The sequence below is a fragment of the Barbus barbus genome (genome assembly GCF_936440315.1).
Source record: "Barbus barbus genome assembly, chromosome: 27".
NCBI classification, from domain to species: domain Eukaryota; kingdom Metazoa; phylum Chordata; class Actinopteri; order Cypriniformes; family Cyprinidae; genus Barbus; species Barbus barbus.
Window position 1 is genome coordinate 8,588,615 of NC_136755.1, and position 16,525 is coordinate 8,605,139.

Genomic DNA, 16,525 nt, shown 5'->3' on the forward strand with positions numbered 1-16,525 from the left:
TTAGGTTTAGGGTTAGTAGAATAAGTTGACGTATACTTGCAAAGTTTCTGATAGTTAGTATATTGTATGTTGTGGACCCATAAAATTAAAGTGTTAGAAGATACTAAACAGACAGTCTACTAATACTCTAATGACTGCTAGTTGACATGTAGTTGCAAAGTTACTTACTGTTAGTAGAATGTCTAAAGTGGACTGTCGAAATAAAGTGTTACCGATTTTTATCTAAAAATGTGAAAATCCATGAATAAATCATTAATACATTTAAAACTGGTAAACTAAAAAAAAATTTGTTCTAAAAAATTGTTTTGTTCATTTGCATAAATTTTTCAAGAATTACAACAGAGTGTCATTTTGACCATGTTGAACTTATTTACCCATAATACATTTTTGGTGAAGTACTTGTTTAAAGGGATATTCCACCCAAATATTGTCTCATTATTTACTCACCATCATGCTATTCCAGATGATTTTCTTTCTTCAGATAAGTGCAAAGGTTTTTAGAAATATAATCCATCTCTGCAAGTTCACATACAAAGGAGCCACAAAGCTGATGCTTCAAAAAGCATGCAAAGCAAACTCGATGGTAAACCATACAACCCCAGATGAACCAATGTCTTCTATACCATTGTTTCCAGTGAACTCTCATATGTGCATTTAAATTATTAGTATTTTTCTCACACACACTTATTGTTTTGCTTTAGAAGACAGTTATTCATCTACTGGGGTTGCGCGAGTTATCATTGTGTTCACTTTGTGTTGTTTTTGAAGTGTCGACTTTTGAGGTCCTATACACTTGCATTATATGGATTCACAGAGGTGGATTATTTGTCTAAAAATCTTCATTCGTGTTCATCTGAAGAAAGTTTGAAGACAGTAATACACATCTGGGGCGACAGGAAGGTTAGTAAATGATGACAGAATTTTCATTTTTGTGTGGATATCACTTTCACAAGTAGACAACAGTGTCAGTGAAGAACATCCTGGAGATATGTGACGTGTGAAGAACAAGACAAATCAAGGTAAATAGCACTTGCTAACAGAATATTTTTGTTTATCATTTCCAATAAAGCTGTAATTTTGTCAAATTATAACAAAATGTGAAAGTTGTAAGATTTTCAAAAACAAAACAACAATATAGACAGGATAATGTTAGTCTACAAAATAATTACTTCTCTTTAAATTATTTATGTTCTAAACAAACCCAGGGCCAAATGTGTGTGTAGTTTAAAAACACTCATAAAACTATATGTGCATTTGTTGTTTAGCATCTTTGTCAACTGGACACTCTCAGAAAAAAAAAAAAAAGCTGTCACTGGGACAGTACCTTATAAAAAAAGGTACACTTTTGTACATTATTTACCCCTAAAGGCTGCATATTAGTACCTTAAAGGTGCCCTTCATGTCTAGCATCATTCATGTCTGCAGCATAAATAGTGTGAGTTATGCACCAAGGGTTATATTAAGGTTTGTTTAAAACTTCATATGTGCAATAATGCTTGCCTTAGCAAACACCATTAGTGTGCACTCGTCTGACACTCCCCTTCCTCTTTCCAGGGCAATTATAATTAAATGTCTACATCAAAGTGCAGATTCACTGCCTACATGATTAGCCTAAAATCCCCATTTTAGGCCCATTCCCATCAGCCCTTCTCCTCCCTGTTCTCCTACTCTCATCACTCTTTCATCCCTCACAGCATGAATCAGACTTGGCTCCCATCAGTCCCTTTTCTTCACGCTATCAAGAGCCAGAGCTCATATAGCCAGCTGATTGTGCATTTGAGCCCATTTAAATCCATTTAACTCCATTTTGCAGGGGCCACAAAGGCATGGTGACACACACATTGGGGTGCTTTGTTACAGCGCTATCCCTTCCACAGGCACTTCCTGTTCATTTGCAAACTTACACTATACCCACACAATCATGTATTTTTAACTATCAAAACAGAGCCACATTTTTCATTATCTCACAATTACAGTACAAAAAATAAAGGAGAAAGAAAAGAAAATCGATTCTTGTATTGCATTTTTGCAATGTGTGTATATAATTCCACTGCTGCGCACTTATAGTTTTTGGAACGGTACTGTCACACCACACACTGGAGCAGGGAAACGCGGAGATGTAGGAACTTCTTTCTAACATAGACTTTTATGTTAACAATATTGTTATAACAATAACAAACTTAGGAATCGCTGGAGATGCAGATACACATAAAATGACGATCAGACTGGACACAGAGGCAGGGAAACACAGGGCTTATGAAGGGGAGACTAAACTAGATAATTGACAACACAGGGCTGGGGACTAATGACAGGAACAGGAAGAACACCAAATATGGGCATGGAAACACAGGGAGCACGTGGAAACACAAGACACAGGGAACCAAAGTCTGACAGGTACGGAGTCATGCATTTTTCATACTCTTATTATTCTTCCAAAGTGCTGACAGACACTTATCTCACACAATCATCTATTACAACTTGCTCATCAGTTCTGTATCCATATTTACACTCAGTTTTAAAATAATGAAAGCTAAAGTGGCAACAAAAGATTTGGATAAACCTGCCACACTTTCAAGCATGTTTCTCCCAAAAAATGAAAATTTGCTGAAAGATGTAGACAAGTTTGTTTCTTCATGGGAATAGATTTGGGGAAATGTAGCATTTTACATCACTTGCTCACCAATGGATCCTCTGCAGTGAATGGGTGCCGTCAGAATGAGAGTCCAAACAGCTGATAAAAACATCACAATAATTCACAAGTAATCCACACCACTCCAGTCCATCAAATAACATCTTGTGAAATGAAAAGATGTGTGTTTGGTAGAAACAAATCCATCATTAAGAAGTTTTAACTTCAAACTGCTGTATAGCCCATAGTGCATAATTCAAAATAACGCTTCCTCCAGTGAAAAAGTCTATCTCCTGTTGTCCTTTCATATCAATATCCACTGAGGTATTTGTTTAGAACTGTTTTCATTCCACTTTTGCTTGTAAATGGTGCTTGATCTGTGCATATTTCTTTTTATGCAAGATGAATTTTCACAGAAGAAAGGAATATTATTAGCAAGAAGAAATGTTGTGAAGTTAAAAACACCTCAAAGGTGGATTTGTTTTTCACAAAATGTGAACTGATGGACTGGAGTGGTGTGGATTGCTTGTGGATTATTGGGTAACACTTTATTTTGTCCACTTTAGTCATTCTACTAACAGTAAGTTACTTTGCAACTACATGTCAACTAGCAGTCATTATTAGTAGACTGTCTAACCGATTGTGTAACCGATTATTGTGATGTTTTTATCAGCGGTTTGGACTCTCATTCTGACGGCACCCATTCACTGCAGAGAATCCATTGATGAGCAAGTGATGTAATGCTACATTTTTCCGAATTTACAAACTCATCTACATCTCGGATGGCCTGAGGGTGAGTACATTTTCATTTTTGGGTGAAATATTCCTTTAAAAATTCATGAAAGCTGCTTTGTTATTTCTTTTATTTTTAAAGAAATCAATTACATGACAGTTTTTTTTTGTGTGTGGATCTATTATTTTTTTCAAAAATACAGATAAATACAGAAACATACAGCATAGTTTTAATTTATTAACAAAAAATTTACTTAAAAATTGTAATTTTAAAAATTAATTAAAAAAATACTTGACTAAGAAATCCTAAGCAGTTTGGAAAAATTATAATTTCTTTCAAAAAAAAAAAAGTTAGAGTTTTTTTGCACTTTTAATAGTTAACAACAACAACAAAAAAGGTACCATTGACAGGACTCTTACAGACCCTCGTTGTTTGTCAAGGTCAATATAACCCTCTTAAAATCAGATAATTTGACCTTTTTATGACATTTAGTCAACATTATGACAAAGCTATAGGTTAGATTAGATTGTAAAATGTCATGTGGTACAAGCTCCAAAATTGTATTCAAAATATATTTAAAAATATGCTTTTGAAAATTATTTAGATGCATACTCTTGTATCTAATAAATGTGTAAGAAAATACGTTCCTTAGCTTGATGCATTATATTCAAACATTCCTTGAAAATGGTCTAAAAGCTACTTTCTAGTCATCACGCACTAAGGAACCAGCATATGGTTTAAAATGACCCTAGGACCTATAAGCAAAGCCGAAATGTCAATGAAAAGCATAATTTGTTGCAGATGCCACTTGGTATGAAGTTTTGTTCTTAATGCAATGTAATTCATACGTTTTTAAGTGTGGCTTAAGTGTCCTAATACTTTCTGCTGATGTCAGAAACCACTGTTTCATGTAATAACCTCTAAATCGGTCTCTTCAACTTTCCTGCACAGGGTGTCTGTGATATACGGCAGCACTTTAAAATCTATTTGGTTTGTAAAAAAGTGTGCATTAAACCATCGCACAAGTACAAACGACATGCTCATCTTGCACTGCATTTCTAATTAATTCAGCCAAGCAGAGGCCAACACATTTTTACAGATGCTGTGGAGAGTGTCAGCGACTGAATTCAATCAAAGGCACTATAAGCGAATCTTAATGATCGCATGAGCTGGTAAGATCAGCTCAGTGTGATGCTATCGTCTCCATAACTCATATAATTGATCAACCTGCATGTCCGCTTCATCCCACTCCACATTATCATATTTCTGCAGTGTTGGCGTCAGCTTTATTACATGTTGCCCCTCCCTGATCTCACCCAAATCCTTCTTGAAAACTCCCAATGACAAGCTACACAAATGATCTTGAGCTGTAACTGAATGGGAGGTTTTTCTTTATGTACCAACTAAATGGCTTGTTGATCAGGAATGTGTTCATGAGCTTGTTTGTGTTTGCTGTTGTAACTGAAGCATCGAGACGATGTGGGTCTGTGGCTTATATCCAAATAGTCTGTTCCAACATTTGGCTCTCAGTGTAATTTGAAGAGGTTAGAATGGGAAGGAGTGCAGCCATTAGAAATTAAATCTCGCTAGTAAGAGGCTTATCATCAAGATGAGAGAAAAATGTGTCCATTTTTGCCTCACTATCATTGATTAAGATGGTATCAAATGTGTTACTTAGCACATAAATCATTGCCTGATGGGTTATTATTCTTTTTAGCTAAGAATAAGCCAATTAGGAGATGCTTTTTAAGTGAACAATTGGATCAAAGTAAGGTTTAGTTCCAACTTCAGAAGCACAGTTCTAGTAGTGCGTCCTCAAACCATATGGCTTGTTGAGGAGAGTGGCTTATTTTCTCAAATTTCATTTTGGAGGATCATAAAACTGTCAAAATAAATACATATATAAATAACTGGGAACACCTTAGTAAATGTATAGCAACACTGCTCTTGCACAAATAAGCATCAATCACATTTTCTTCAAAAATTGCACAAATATAAATCTAAAATCAATAAAGTCAATAAATGTATTTTTACTTTGTTACTATATTAAGTACTTTATCTTTATTTTGGGATACTTTTTCGTCAATACATTCCAAAGTATAATACTGTACTTTTTACTTCACTACATAACTTTTCTTTTCTTTTCTTTGCTTAAAAAAGGAAAAGCTCCTTTAATTAACCAGTGCTCTGTCGCTTGCACCTGATTAATGTGGCTTTCCAATCGAGTGAACTTTTGTTCTTGTTTTCAGCCGTTATCGCACGACTCCACCAGCACTCCATCAATCTTTAATTTCTCAGGACAGTGCAGCAGCAACACAGTCTTTAGACAGATTTGCTGTGAAAAAACAAGATAAGCCTTCAAAGAGGAGAAGGTAGAACTTCCTGCCCTGAACTGAAACAAAAAGGCACGATGGACGGAGAAACAACGATAAAGCAAAGTTTGTGTTTCGTGACATTTTCCGGCCCCATTAGCCAGCCTGTGTAAAACAGATTGCTGTTTCCAAGATAAGAGCCTCAGTGCTTCAAAACAACATACCTGCGGTCAAACCACAGATGCATGATGGAAGCAGTGTCACCATGCACACACAAAAGCTCAATGTTGCAAAGCTCAATGTGCAAATGAAGGATGCAAGTCCCTGTGCGCTGGGCAGTAAATGTTACCGTCTGAAAGAATGGGGTCTAGGGATGGTCACAAACGGCTGACTAATTGATAAGCGAGATTTGTACTGTTTTGGTGGCGATGCTTTAATTAGCATGCTGACAATGTTCTGGGTTTAAGCCGATGGGGGGCTTCAGTCTGCACTTTTGATCTCAGCCCTCCAAAAACTCTGTGATGGACTGAGCTATCAATTCCCTTAAAAACGGGTGATTATTTGATCATAATGTAATAGATAATTGTATAGATCAAATATTTTGAGACCCCTGTGTTTCAGACCGAATGCCTCTCTGTGTGAAGTTTGCATGTTCTCCCTGTGTCATTGTGGATTTACTCTGGGTACTCTGGTTTCCCCCCACGGCCCAAAGACATGCAGGTTAGGTGAATTGAAGATTCTTATTTGTCCCTCCCCCAACTTGTGTGTATAACAGACTTGTGTATAAGATAAATTAGGGTTAAGGTTAACTTGGATTAACTGGTTCTCGCCATGAATATAGCCATAGATGCTGGAATGGCGTTAAGAAGAAAATAAACGAACAAACAAACCCCTGTGTTTCATCCTTTTCCCATTTTTATGTACAAAAGTTTGAGGTCAGTAAGAATTATTTTGTTTGTTTTTTATTTTATTTTTTGTGCTCACCAATGGTACATTTAATTTGATCAACAACAAAAAAAACAGCAAGACAAATTACAATTTAAAATAACGGTTTTCTATTGTAATATATTTTAAAATGTAATTTATTTCTGATGCAAAACTTAATTTTCAGCATCAATACTCCAGTATTTAGTGTCTCATGAAAACAGAGATGCTGATTATTGGGCCAAAAACCTCTGCATGTAATGACCTAGAACACTGTCTAACACTCTGTCAATTCTTTATCAGCAGTTAGAAACTTAGGTGAGCTATTTGATAGCAATCTTTCATTCGAAAGCCAGGTTTCTAGCATTTGTAAAACCACATTTATCCATCTCAAACATATATATCTAAATTATGACCTATGCTCTCAATGGCAAATGCAGAAAAGTTAATTCATGCATTCATGACCTCAAGGTTAGATTATTGTAATGCTTTATTGGGTGGTTGCTCTGCATGCTTAATAAACAAACTCCAGTTAGTTCAAAATGCAGCAGCTAGTTCTTACTAGAACCAGGAAGTATGACCACATTAGCCTGATTCTGTCAACACTGCACTGGCTCCCTATTAAACATCGTATACATTTTGAAATCTTGCTTATTACTTATAAAGCCCTAAATGGTTTAGCACTTCAGTGCTTGAGTGAGCTCTTATCACATTATAGTCCTCCACGTCCGCTGCGATCTCAAAACTCTGGCCATTTGATAATACCTAGAATATCAAAATCAACTGTGGGCAGCAGATCCTTTTCCTATTTAGTGCCCAAACTCTGGAATAATCTACCTAATACTGTATGGGAGGCAGACACACTCTGTCAATTTAAATCTAGATTAAAGACCCATCTCTTTAACCTGGTTTACACATAACACACTAACACATTTCTATTTTTCAAAGCTGTAAAGGATTACTAGGCTGCATTAATTAGGTCAAGCGGAACCGGGAACACTTCCCATAACACCCAATATACTTGTTACATCATAAGAAGAATGGCATCTACGCTAATATTTGTCTGTTTCTTTCTTATTCCAAGGTCACCGTAGCCACCAGATCCAGTCCGTATCCAGACCAGATGGTGGATCAGCACCTAGAGATTACCTCTACAGTCCTGAATCTCAGCTGAGATCAGGACAACTAGATGAGCTCCAAAGACAAATCCCCAATGAAGACCATGTCACCTAGACGGCTATCGACACAAGACCATGGGAACCAGACAAGTCCTCTGCACAATCTGACTTTGCTGCAGCCTGTAATTAAACCACGCCATGCTGGTTTCATCTGGCCAATGGAGAACTGGCCCCCCGACTGAGCATAGTTTCTCCGGGTTTTTTTCTCCATTTCTGTCACCGTTGGAGTTTTGGTTCCTTGTCGCTGTAGCCTCTGCCTTGCTTAGTTGGGGACACTTCATTTCCAGCGATATCGTAAACTTGTTTACACAGATACTTTTGCATTACTACACACTATCTTCCTATTTAATGCTGTAAAGCTGCCTTCACCCAGTCTGTATTGTTAAAAGCACTATATAAATAAAGGTGACTTGACTCAAGAAACATTTCTTATCATTGTCTCAAAAATAGTTATACGTCTTAATATCTTTGTGGAAAGTGTGGTCAATTTTTGTTAATGATCTTTGGATGTCAGCACCAATAGCCTTGACCTTATACTTTTGAACTGAAGTGCAAATATGATAAGAAATGCATCTGATTAGAGTCAGGTGAACCAGAAAAAATCTCAGCTATGTAGGTCCTGCAAATTGACTAGTTGTTCAGGTAACCCACAGACCAGTTGGTTTTGAAATATATAGTTTTGCAAACTTCTAATGGGGAGCATCGTGTGAATAGTTTAGAATCAATAGAGATCAATTACCATAGTCTTCTCGCAACTAGTTAACTTAAATGAACTGGTTCAAGTTCTCCACATTAGATTACACACAGAGAATACTTCATTACATTGAGGCAACCTTAGGGTTTACAGTGCAGTCCAAGCGCACCGACTGCAATAATCTACAAACCCATTACACATAAACACAGACAACAGAGCATCTGGTGAGAGAGAAAGAGAGTCAGAGAGAGAACGAGTGAAACAGCAGGTGAAAATGAGGGTTGCAGAAGTGGCGCTCTCAGAAACGGCTCTCACCAGAGAGATTCACACAATCTGCCACGAAGAGAAAAAAACATACACGCGTAGACACAGAGAGAGTGCTGCAATCCACACACACGAGTAAAAACACTCTCTCGCAGACTAAAACCCCCATTTCTGCAGCGCTACCACAACCACAACTGTGGGATGAGAGAGGAAAATGAATGGCCTTCCAAAATAGGAACAAAACAAAAACATTTTAAAGGTATAGCTTACCCAAAAATCGCCCTCATGTCTATGACTTTTCATTCTTTTTACATCACAATGGATGTGAACTGAAGCCTTCAAGCTTCAAAACTCACATAAAAGTGTTTTACAAGTGGTTTTTATGACTTATATGCCAAGTCTACTGAAGTCATGACAGCTTTGTTTGAGGAACACACCGGAAGTGCACCTACAATCTGTTTAGTGACATAAAATTGAATTTGTGAACTGTGTAAGTCTAATTTATGAATTAATCATTCAGATCGGTTTTGTGAATGGCTTATATGTTGGTCTGTTACTTGCAAAAAATTATCGTATGACTACAACAAACTAGGAACAGTATTACGATGGTTTTGCCTTTTTTTAAGCTTGAAAGCCTCAGTCACTACTTATTGTAATTAAAAGAAAAAGAGCGACCAGAACGTTCTTCACAATTTCTCTTTTTGTGTTTCACAGAAAAATGAAAATCATACAAGTTCATAACAACATGATGTTAATGTCAATTTTGGGGTGAAATATGATGAGTGGTTCCCAACTGGTATGTCTTTTCTGATGGGGTTGCTTATCAACTTTTAAGAGGGAGGAGAAAGTGTTTGCCAAATTTTTTCCCTACTGACATCAAAGCCTGTGTGACCAATCAAACTCTACGGTATTTCAGCACACATTCATCTCTAACTTGGTAGAAGCCAGACAAATTTAACAGATGCCAATATAAGCAGCTTACACAACATGCCATCATCCTGAAAACCATGGACAAAACTAAGCAAGGTAAAATAAAAGCGTTAGACACCACGGAAATTCAGTTTTGGGCACAAGTCCCAACTTGATGTCCAATGCAAAGTCCTGAAGCAAAACCAGTTGAGAACCACCTGAGAAGCACTGTGGTCCAATGCAAGACAGAAAAGTACAGAAGAGTAGGTGGATAAAGAACAGAGTCTCACCAGTCCGGTGGCAAAAAACACGGCGAGCAGAGCTAGACATGCTCCCATGACGATGAGCAACAGGAACACGATGAGTGGATGCTGCTGGCTCATACGGTAGTAGGACTCGTATACCCAGTCTGGAGACTTCAGCCTCCCGGACGACGCTACCATGTCCTCCGGACCCTCCAGCAGGTACGCCGTCTGTTGGAACATGGGGTCCGTCTGGACCCCGGAGCCTTCGTCTTCGTCCTCTTCCTCCTGCTGCTGCCGTTCCGGCTCGTCCTCCTCCGTAAGAGTACTCAGCTGCGGCGGGTGGGACAGATGTGTCCCACACCAGGGCAGGAGAGAGAGCGCTGCCGCACGCAGCATTCTCCAGCCAACATGATGAACTGAGCAGCGGAGAGCGACTGAAACACACACGAGAGCGCGTGTGAGAGGAGGAGGAGGAGAGAGAGACGGAGAGAGAGAGCGAGAGAGAGAGAGAGAGTGTGTGTTTGTTTGACAGAGCGTGAGCTCTTAGTACTACTGACTTTGTAGAGTCTATGTCAGAGAGAGGAAGAGAAAGTCTTCTAAAGAATGTGAAGGGAAGAGAAGAGGAAAAGGGAGGAGAGAGGAAAGGGAGTGGTGGGCTTGACGGAGATCCAGCAGGCGCAGTATAATGTCTGCTATGCAGCACGTGGCAGGTTCAATGATATGAGTTAATCAGAGATGACTGATTAGACACCCAGACGAAAATGTGTCGCTCAGATGTTGCTCTTTCATAGCTCAGGAGACTTTCGCATGGTTATGCTTCACTGAAGTATCAACCCTGATTCTTCAGATATTTGAAGGGTGGAATTCCTTGAGTGGAAAAAATAAAAAATTAAATAAATAACTAAATAAAAAAACAAATGAAAAGAAATAAGGTTAATATAAGCAAATCTACATCTAAACATTATAAATAATATAATAATATAAACTTCTTTAGATAATTACATAAATTATATATAGCCTATTATATATATATATATGTATATATATACAGTGGACAATAAAGCTCAACTTGAACTTGAACTTGGAGTGAAAAAGTGTTGGCCCCCTTCCTGATTTTTTATTTTTTTGCATGTTTTTCACACTTTAATGTTTCAGATCATCAAACAAATTTAAATATTAATCAAAGATAACACAAGTAAACACAACATGCAGTTTTTTTATTAAGTTTTTTATTATGAAGGGAAAACAAACTCCAAACCCACATGGCCCTGTGTGAAAAAGTGCTTGCCCCCTAAACCTAATAACTGGTTGGGCCACCCTTAGCAGCAACAACTGCAATCAAGCGTTTACGATAACTTGCAATGAGTCTGTTATAACGCTGTGGAGGAGTTTTGGCCCACTCATCTTGGCAGAATTGTTGTAATTCAGCCACATTGGAGGGTTTTCGAGCACGAACCGCCTTTTTAAGGTCATGCCACAGCATCTCAATAGGATTCAGGTCAGGACTTTGACTAGGCCACTCCAAAGTCTTCATTTTGTTTTTCTTCATCCATTCAGAGGTGGATTTGCTGGTGTGTTTTGGATCATTGTCCTGCTGCAGAACCTAAGTTCGCATCAGCTTGAGGTCACGAACAGATGGCCGGATATTGTCCTTCAGGATTTTTTGGTAGACAGCTGAATTCATGGTTCCATTTATCACAGCAAGTCTTCCAGGTCCTGAAGCAGCAAAACAGCCCCAGACCATCACACTACCACCACCATATTTTACTGCTGGTATGATGTTCTTTTTCTGAAATGCTGTGTTACTTTTATGCCAGATGTAATGGGACACACACCTTCCAAAAAGTTCAACTTTTGTCTCGTCAGTCCACAGAGTATTTTCCCCAAAGGCTTGGGGATCATCAAGATGTTTTCTGGCAAAACTGAGACGAGCCTTTATGTCTTTATGCACGCAGTTTTTCACACAGGGCCATGTGGGTTTGGATTTTGTTTTCCCTTCATAAAAAACCCTTAATTTAAAAACTGCATGTTGTGTTTACTTGTGTTATCTTTGATTAATATTTAAATTTGTTTGATGATCTGAAACATTAAAGTGTGAAAAACATGCAAAAACAAAATATCAGGAAGGGGGCCAACACTTTTTCACACCACTGTATATACATATAGCCTATATATAATGATTCTGATTATTTATTAGCTGAAAAAAATAAACAAATAAATAAATAAACCATACATCATAATATAAATGACATTTAAATCAAAAATAAATAATAACAAAAAATAACAGCTAGTATAGGTAAGATAATTTGGTCCTGGAAGAATTTGATTAAAAATGTTTTTCTTATTTCAGACTTTTGAGAACCTTGGCACAGTTCAAGACATTGAAAAATCTAGTTTGACACTCTAGGAGACAAATATAAGATTTAAGAAAGACTATTTCTGCCTCAGAGTAAAAAAAAAAGACATTGAGACTATAGATAGTATTGTATCTCACAATTTTGACTTTATATACAAAACAACTATATTTCTTTAACTTTTTCCACACAATTATTTTTTAATATGTTGACTTCTAATTAGATCTAATTTTCAGGAATAAAATCTCAGAAGCAGCAGTCATACGCTAAAGCCTCCATTTGCTCGATATAATCTCATCTGCATCTGCAGTCTAGGAGAAACAATAGGGGGTATTAAAGGGAGCTCCTTCATTTTCCTTTCCTATGGGGAGAGACTTACAATAATAACAGCATTAATGAATGAAAAACCAAAGACAACAGACTGGTTAAGAAGAAAGGAGAGGAAACAGGAAACATGATAAAACATTTCCTTGTAGCTCCAAGATCCTTGTTGGTCCTGGAATAACATTCCTGTCAAGGTTTAGCTTTAAAGTGAAGCTGTCTTAGCTCACCTCGCAACCCAACCTATACTTTGCTTCTGATTTTCAAGGCAGCTAATGCTTAGGAATAACGAATAGGGACTTGACAGAAGATGCAGGAACATGTTGTACTTACTTGTTAAAATAACAGTCACCAGCTGTTGTTCTTCTACCTGCGAGTCTCTCAGAAGACTCTCTTTATGTACTAAGTAATCCTGTTGTATTCCAGAAGGTCTTGTGAAGCTGCGAGGGGTGACTGTGATTACACTCTTCAGAGGTAATTAGACAATAAATTGTCTGCTTCAGTTGAGTCAGAAGGAGCGCCGGTCAAGAGCTCTGTGAAGAGAGAAACTCCCAGATCTTCTCATCGTCTCAAGTCGATGCCGCACTTGCAAAAGAAAGACAGATTGTTCAAATAACATGAACATGATTGAAACGTCTTTCAGCTCATAAATAACAAAGCTGTTGCAAATTAGCTTAAGGGGGAATATTATTAATTAATCATAACTCTTTATAATTAATTATAATATTTGGATAATTTAATAGAATTAGCTTGATAAAGCCGAATTTACAGTACAATCAATTGACTACGTCGTCTAGTGAACGCTCAGGCTGGGGAGACCACACACAGCTCTATGTTGGGGGCCTGCCGGGCACGCCCACACCGGCTCAGGCGCTCCATGAGTCCAACCATACGAGAGAGAAGGTAGTGCACCTTGTGTCAAAAATTTTTTTAATTGCCTCATAAAAACAGCACCCCCCTCCCATAACTGGACACCTGTTTGGACACCTATTTTGTACACCCCCACCCATCTAAGTGACCATCTGTTTCATCCACCCCGGTGATCTTAAGGAATTTATGACAATGTGTGTGTGTGTGGGGGGGGGGGGGGGGGGGGGGCAAAGTTTAATAATATAGAATTGTTTTATCTTAGCATGGTGTGAAATAAAAATATCAGACCGTTAAAAGAATAGTATAAGATACTTGTAAAAATCCAGTAACATTTTAAAAGGTAGCTTTTGTCCCAACTTAGAAAATTAAAAGAGCAGCCTATTTTGCGTCAGATAACCTCTCACTTCTGTGTCAGACTGAGAATGAGCTTACGATCGCTGTCAGGCCACACCTACATCACCGCCCCTGATGCTGTACGGAGAGACCGACACAGACATTAAAAGTTAAAAGAATTAAACAAAGTAACGTTTTTAAGTTATTTTTAATAAATCTTTAGCGTTTCTTAATTAATGAAACCATTCAGTATTCAACCTAAGGCTTTTCACTTTAAAGGCTACACAAGCTTTCTTCTAAACAATCGCCCGCAGGAAAAATGTTGTTTGTTTTGTCTTATTTTATTTAAGTGCCATACGTCCTTTATTTTGATTTTTGTCAATCTTAAGACTTCTGGTGTGCTATATAACCCAGACTTTTTTCGATTTTAAAATTAGGTTACACAAGTTTTATTTTAAACATTGAACTCTAACCCACAGGAAAATGTTGTTTTATTTTATTTTAGTTATTCACGCTTAATACCTTTTATTTACTCATTGATTTTGTCAATCTTAAAACTTCTAGTGTGCTATGTCAGTTAAAATACACGTGCGAGAACAAACTGAAATGAAAGCAAATGTTTTGGATTTTCAGTCGTAATTAGACAATGTTTTTTTTTTTACAACATCTTACGAAATGTAAATATTTTGTCTCACGCAGAGCGACGAAATGAGAAAGGTCGCTGTGCGTCTGGCCCTATGACCAGTGAAACTTATCTGATCAAGAGGACAGTTGTAAAATATCTAAAGTTTCTGGGATTCAACTCGTTTGCAATCTAACGAGTTTTTGAGGGGATCTGGCATCGTAAACTTTGTTAGAGCGTGAGGTAAAAAGTTAATTGATCAAAACAGATCATCTTTCTAAGATGTTCAACGATCAAAGGACATCTGTGTTAACCATTTTATGACGTGCACCTGCGCGTGTGAACTCTGTCAAAGGTTTAAGCAGAAGTTCACTAACTGGTCAAAGGATGTGCGCCCTATTGAACCTTTTTATGACACATATCTGGAGACGTTAGGTATAGTTGAGAATTGAACATAATGAATTTATAATCTATTCGAATGCGGCTTTAAACTGATGTTCAGGATGAGATGAGATAGAAAAAGAAAAAGCCGATAACCACAAACTTAAATAAATAGAGGTCCCAAAGATGATGGTTTTAATAAGATGGAGGCTGTTGGAAAATCTTGTTTAATTTACTTGATTTTACTTAGTTTTGTTATTTCTTTTCACACACACACACTCACACACACACACACACACACACACACACACACACACACACACACATGTTGGGTTTCCATGTTTTATGGGGACATCCCATAGGCGTAATGGTTTTTATACTGTACAATCTGTATGTGCTATTGCCCTACACCAACCCTACACCTAAACTTAGCCCTCACAGGAAACATGCTGCAGTTTTAGATTTTTAAAAAACTTTATGCTGTATGATTTATAAGCTTGTTTCCTCATGGGGACCAAAAATGTCCCCACAAGATTAAGATTTACTGGTATTACTATCCTTGTGGGGACATTTGGTCCCCAGGACGTGATGAATACCAGGTGCACACACACACACACTCACACACACACACTCACACACACTCACACACACACACACACACACACACACACACACACACACACACACACATGTTGGGTTTCCATGTTTTATGGGGACATCCCATAGGCGTAATGGTTTTTATACTGTACAATCTGTATGTGCTATTGCCCTACACCAACCCTACACCTAAACTTAGCCCTCACAGGAAACATGCTGCAGTTTTAGATTTTTAAAAAACTTTATGCTGTATGATTTATAAGCTTGTTTCCTCATGGGGACCAAAAAATGTCCCCACAAGATTAAGATTTACTGGTATTACTATCCTTGTGGGGACATTTGGTCCCCAGGACGTGATGAATACCAGGTGCACACACACACACACTCACACACACACACTCACACACACTCACACACACACACACACACACACACACTCACACACACACTCACACACACACACACACTCACACACACACACACACACACACACACACACTCACACACACACACACACACACACTCACACACACACTCACTCACACACACTCACACACACACACACACACACACACACACACTCACACACACACACACACACACACACACACACACACACACACACACACACACACACACACACACACACACACTCACACACACACACACACACACATGTTGGGTTTCCATGTTTTATGGGGACATCCCATAGGCGCAATGGTTTTTATACTGTACAATCTGTATGTGCTATTGCCCTACACCAACCCTACACCTAAACTTAGCCCTCACAGGAAACATGCTGCAGTTTTTGATTTTCAAAAAACTTTATGCTGTATGATTTATAAGCTTGTTTCCTCATGGGGACCAAAAAATGTCCCCACAAGATTAAGATTTACTGGTATTACTATCCTTGTGGGGACATTTGGTCCCCAGGACGTGATGAATACCAGGTGCACACACACACACACACACACTCACACACACACACACACACACACACACACACACACACACACACACACACACTCACACACACACACACACTCACACACACACACACACACACACACACACACACACACACACACTCAAACACACACACACACACACACACACACACACACACTCACACACACACACACACACACACACACACACA

At 38.1% G+C, this 16,525-nt stretch overlaps 1 protein-coding gene across 3 annotated transcripts in view; it reads right to left on the bottom strand.

Moving 5' to 3' along the window:
• adcy2b (adenylate cyclase 2b (brain)) overlaps positions 1-10,462 on the bottom strand; it is a gene marked incomplete at its 5' end in the record, with an annotated part of 81,952 nt that extends 71,490 nt beyond the window's left edge. For 2 of the 3 annotated variants that reach the window (XM_079380934.1, XM_079380932.1), the window contains one exon: positions 9,934-10,284. In XM_079380934.1, coding sequence (XP_079237060.1) covers positions 9,934-10,284 — 351 coding nt within the window. Of the gene's footprint in view, positions 1-9,933 lie in introns of all 3 variants that reach the window. The other variant, XM_079380933.1, reaches the window with a different exon arrangement.
• Positions 10,463-16,525: the final 6,063 nt, after the last annotated feature.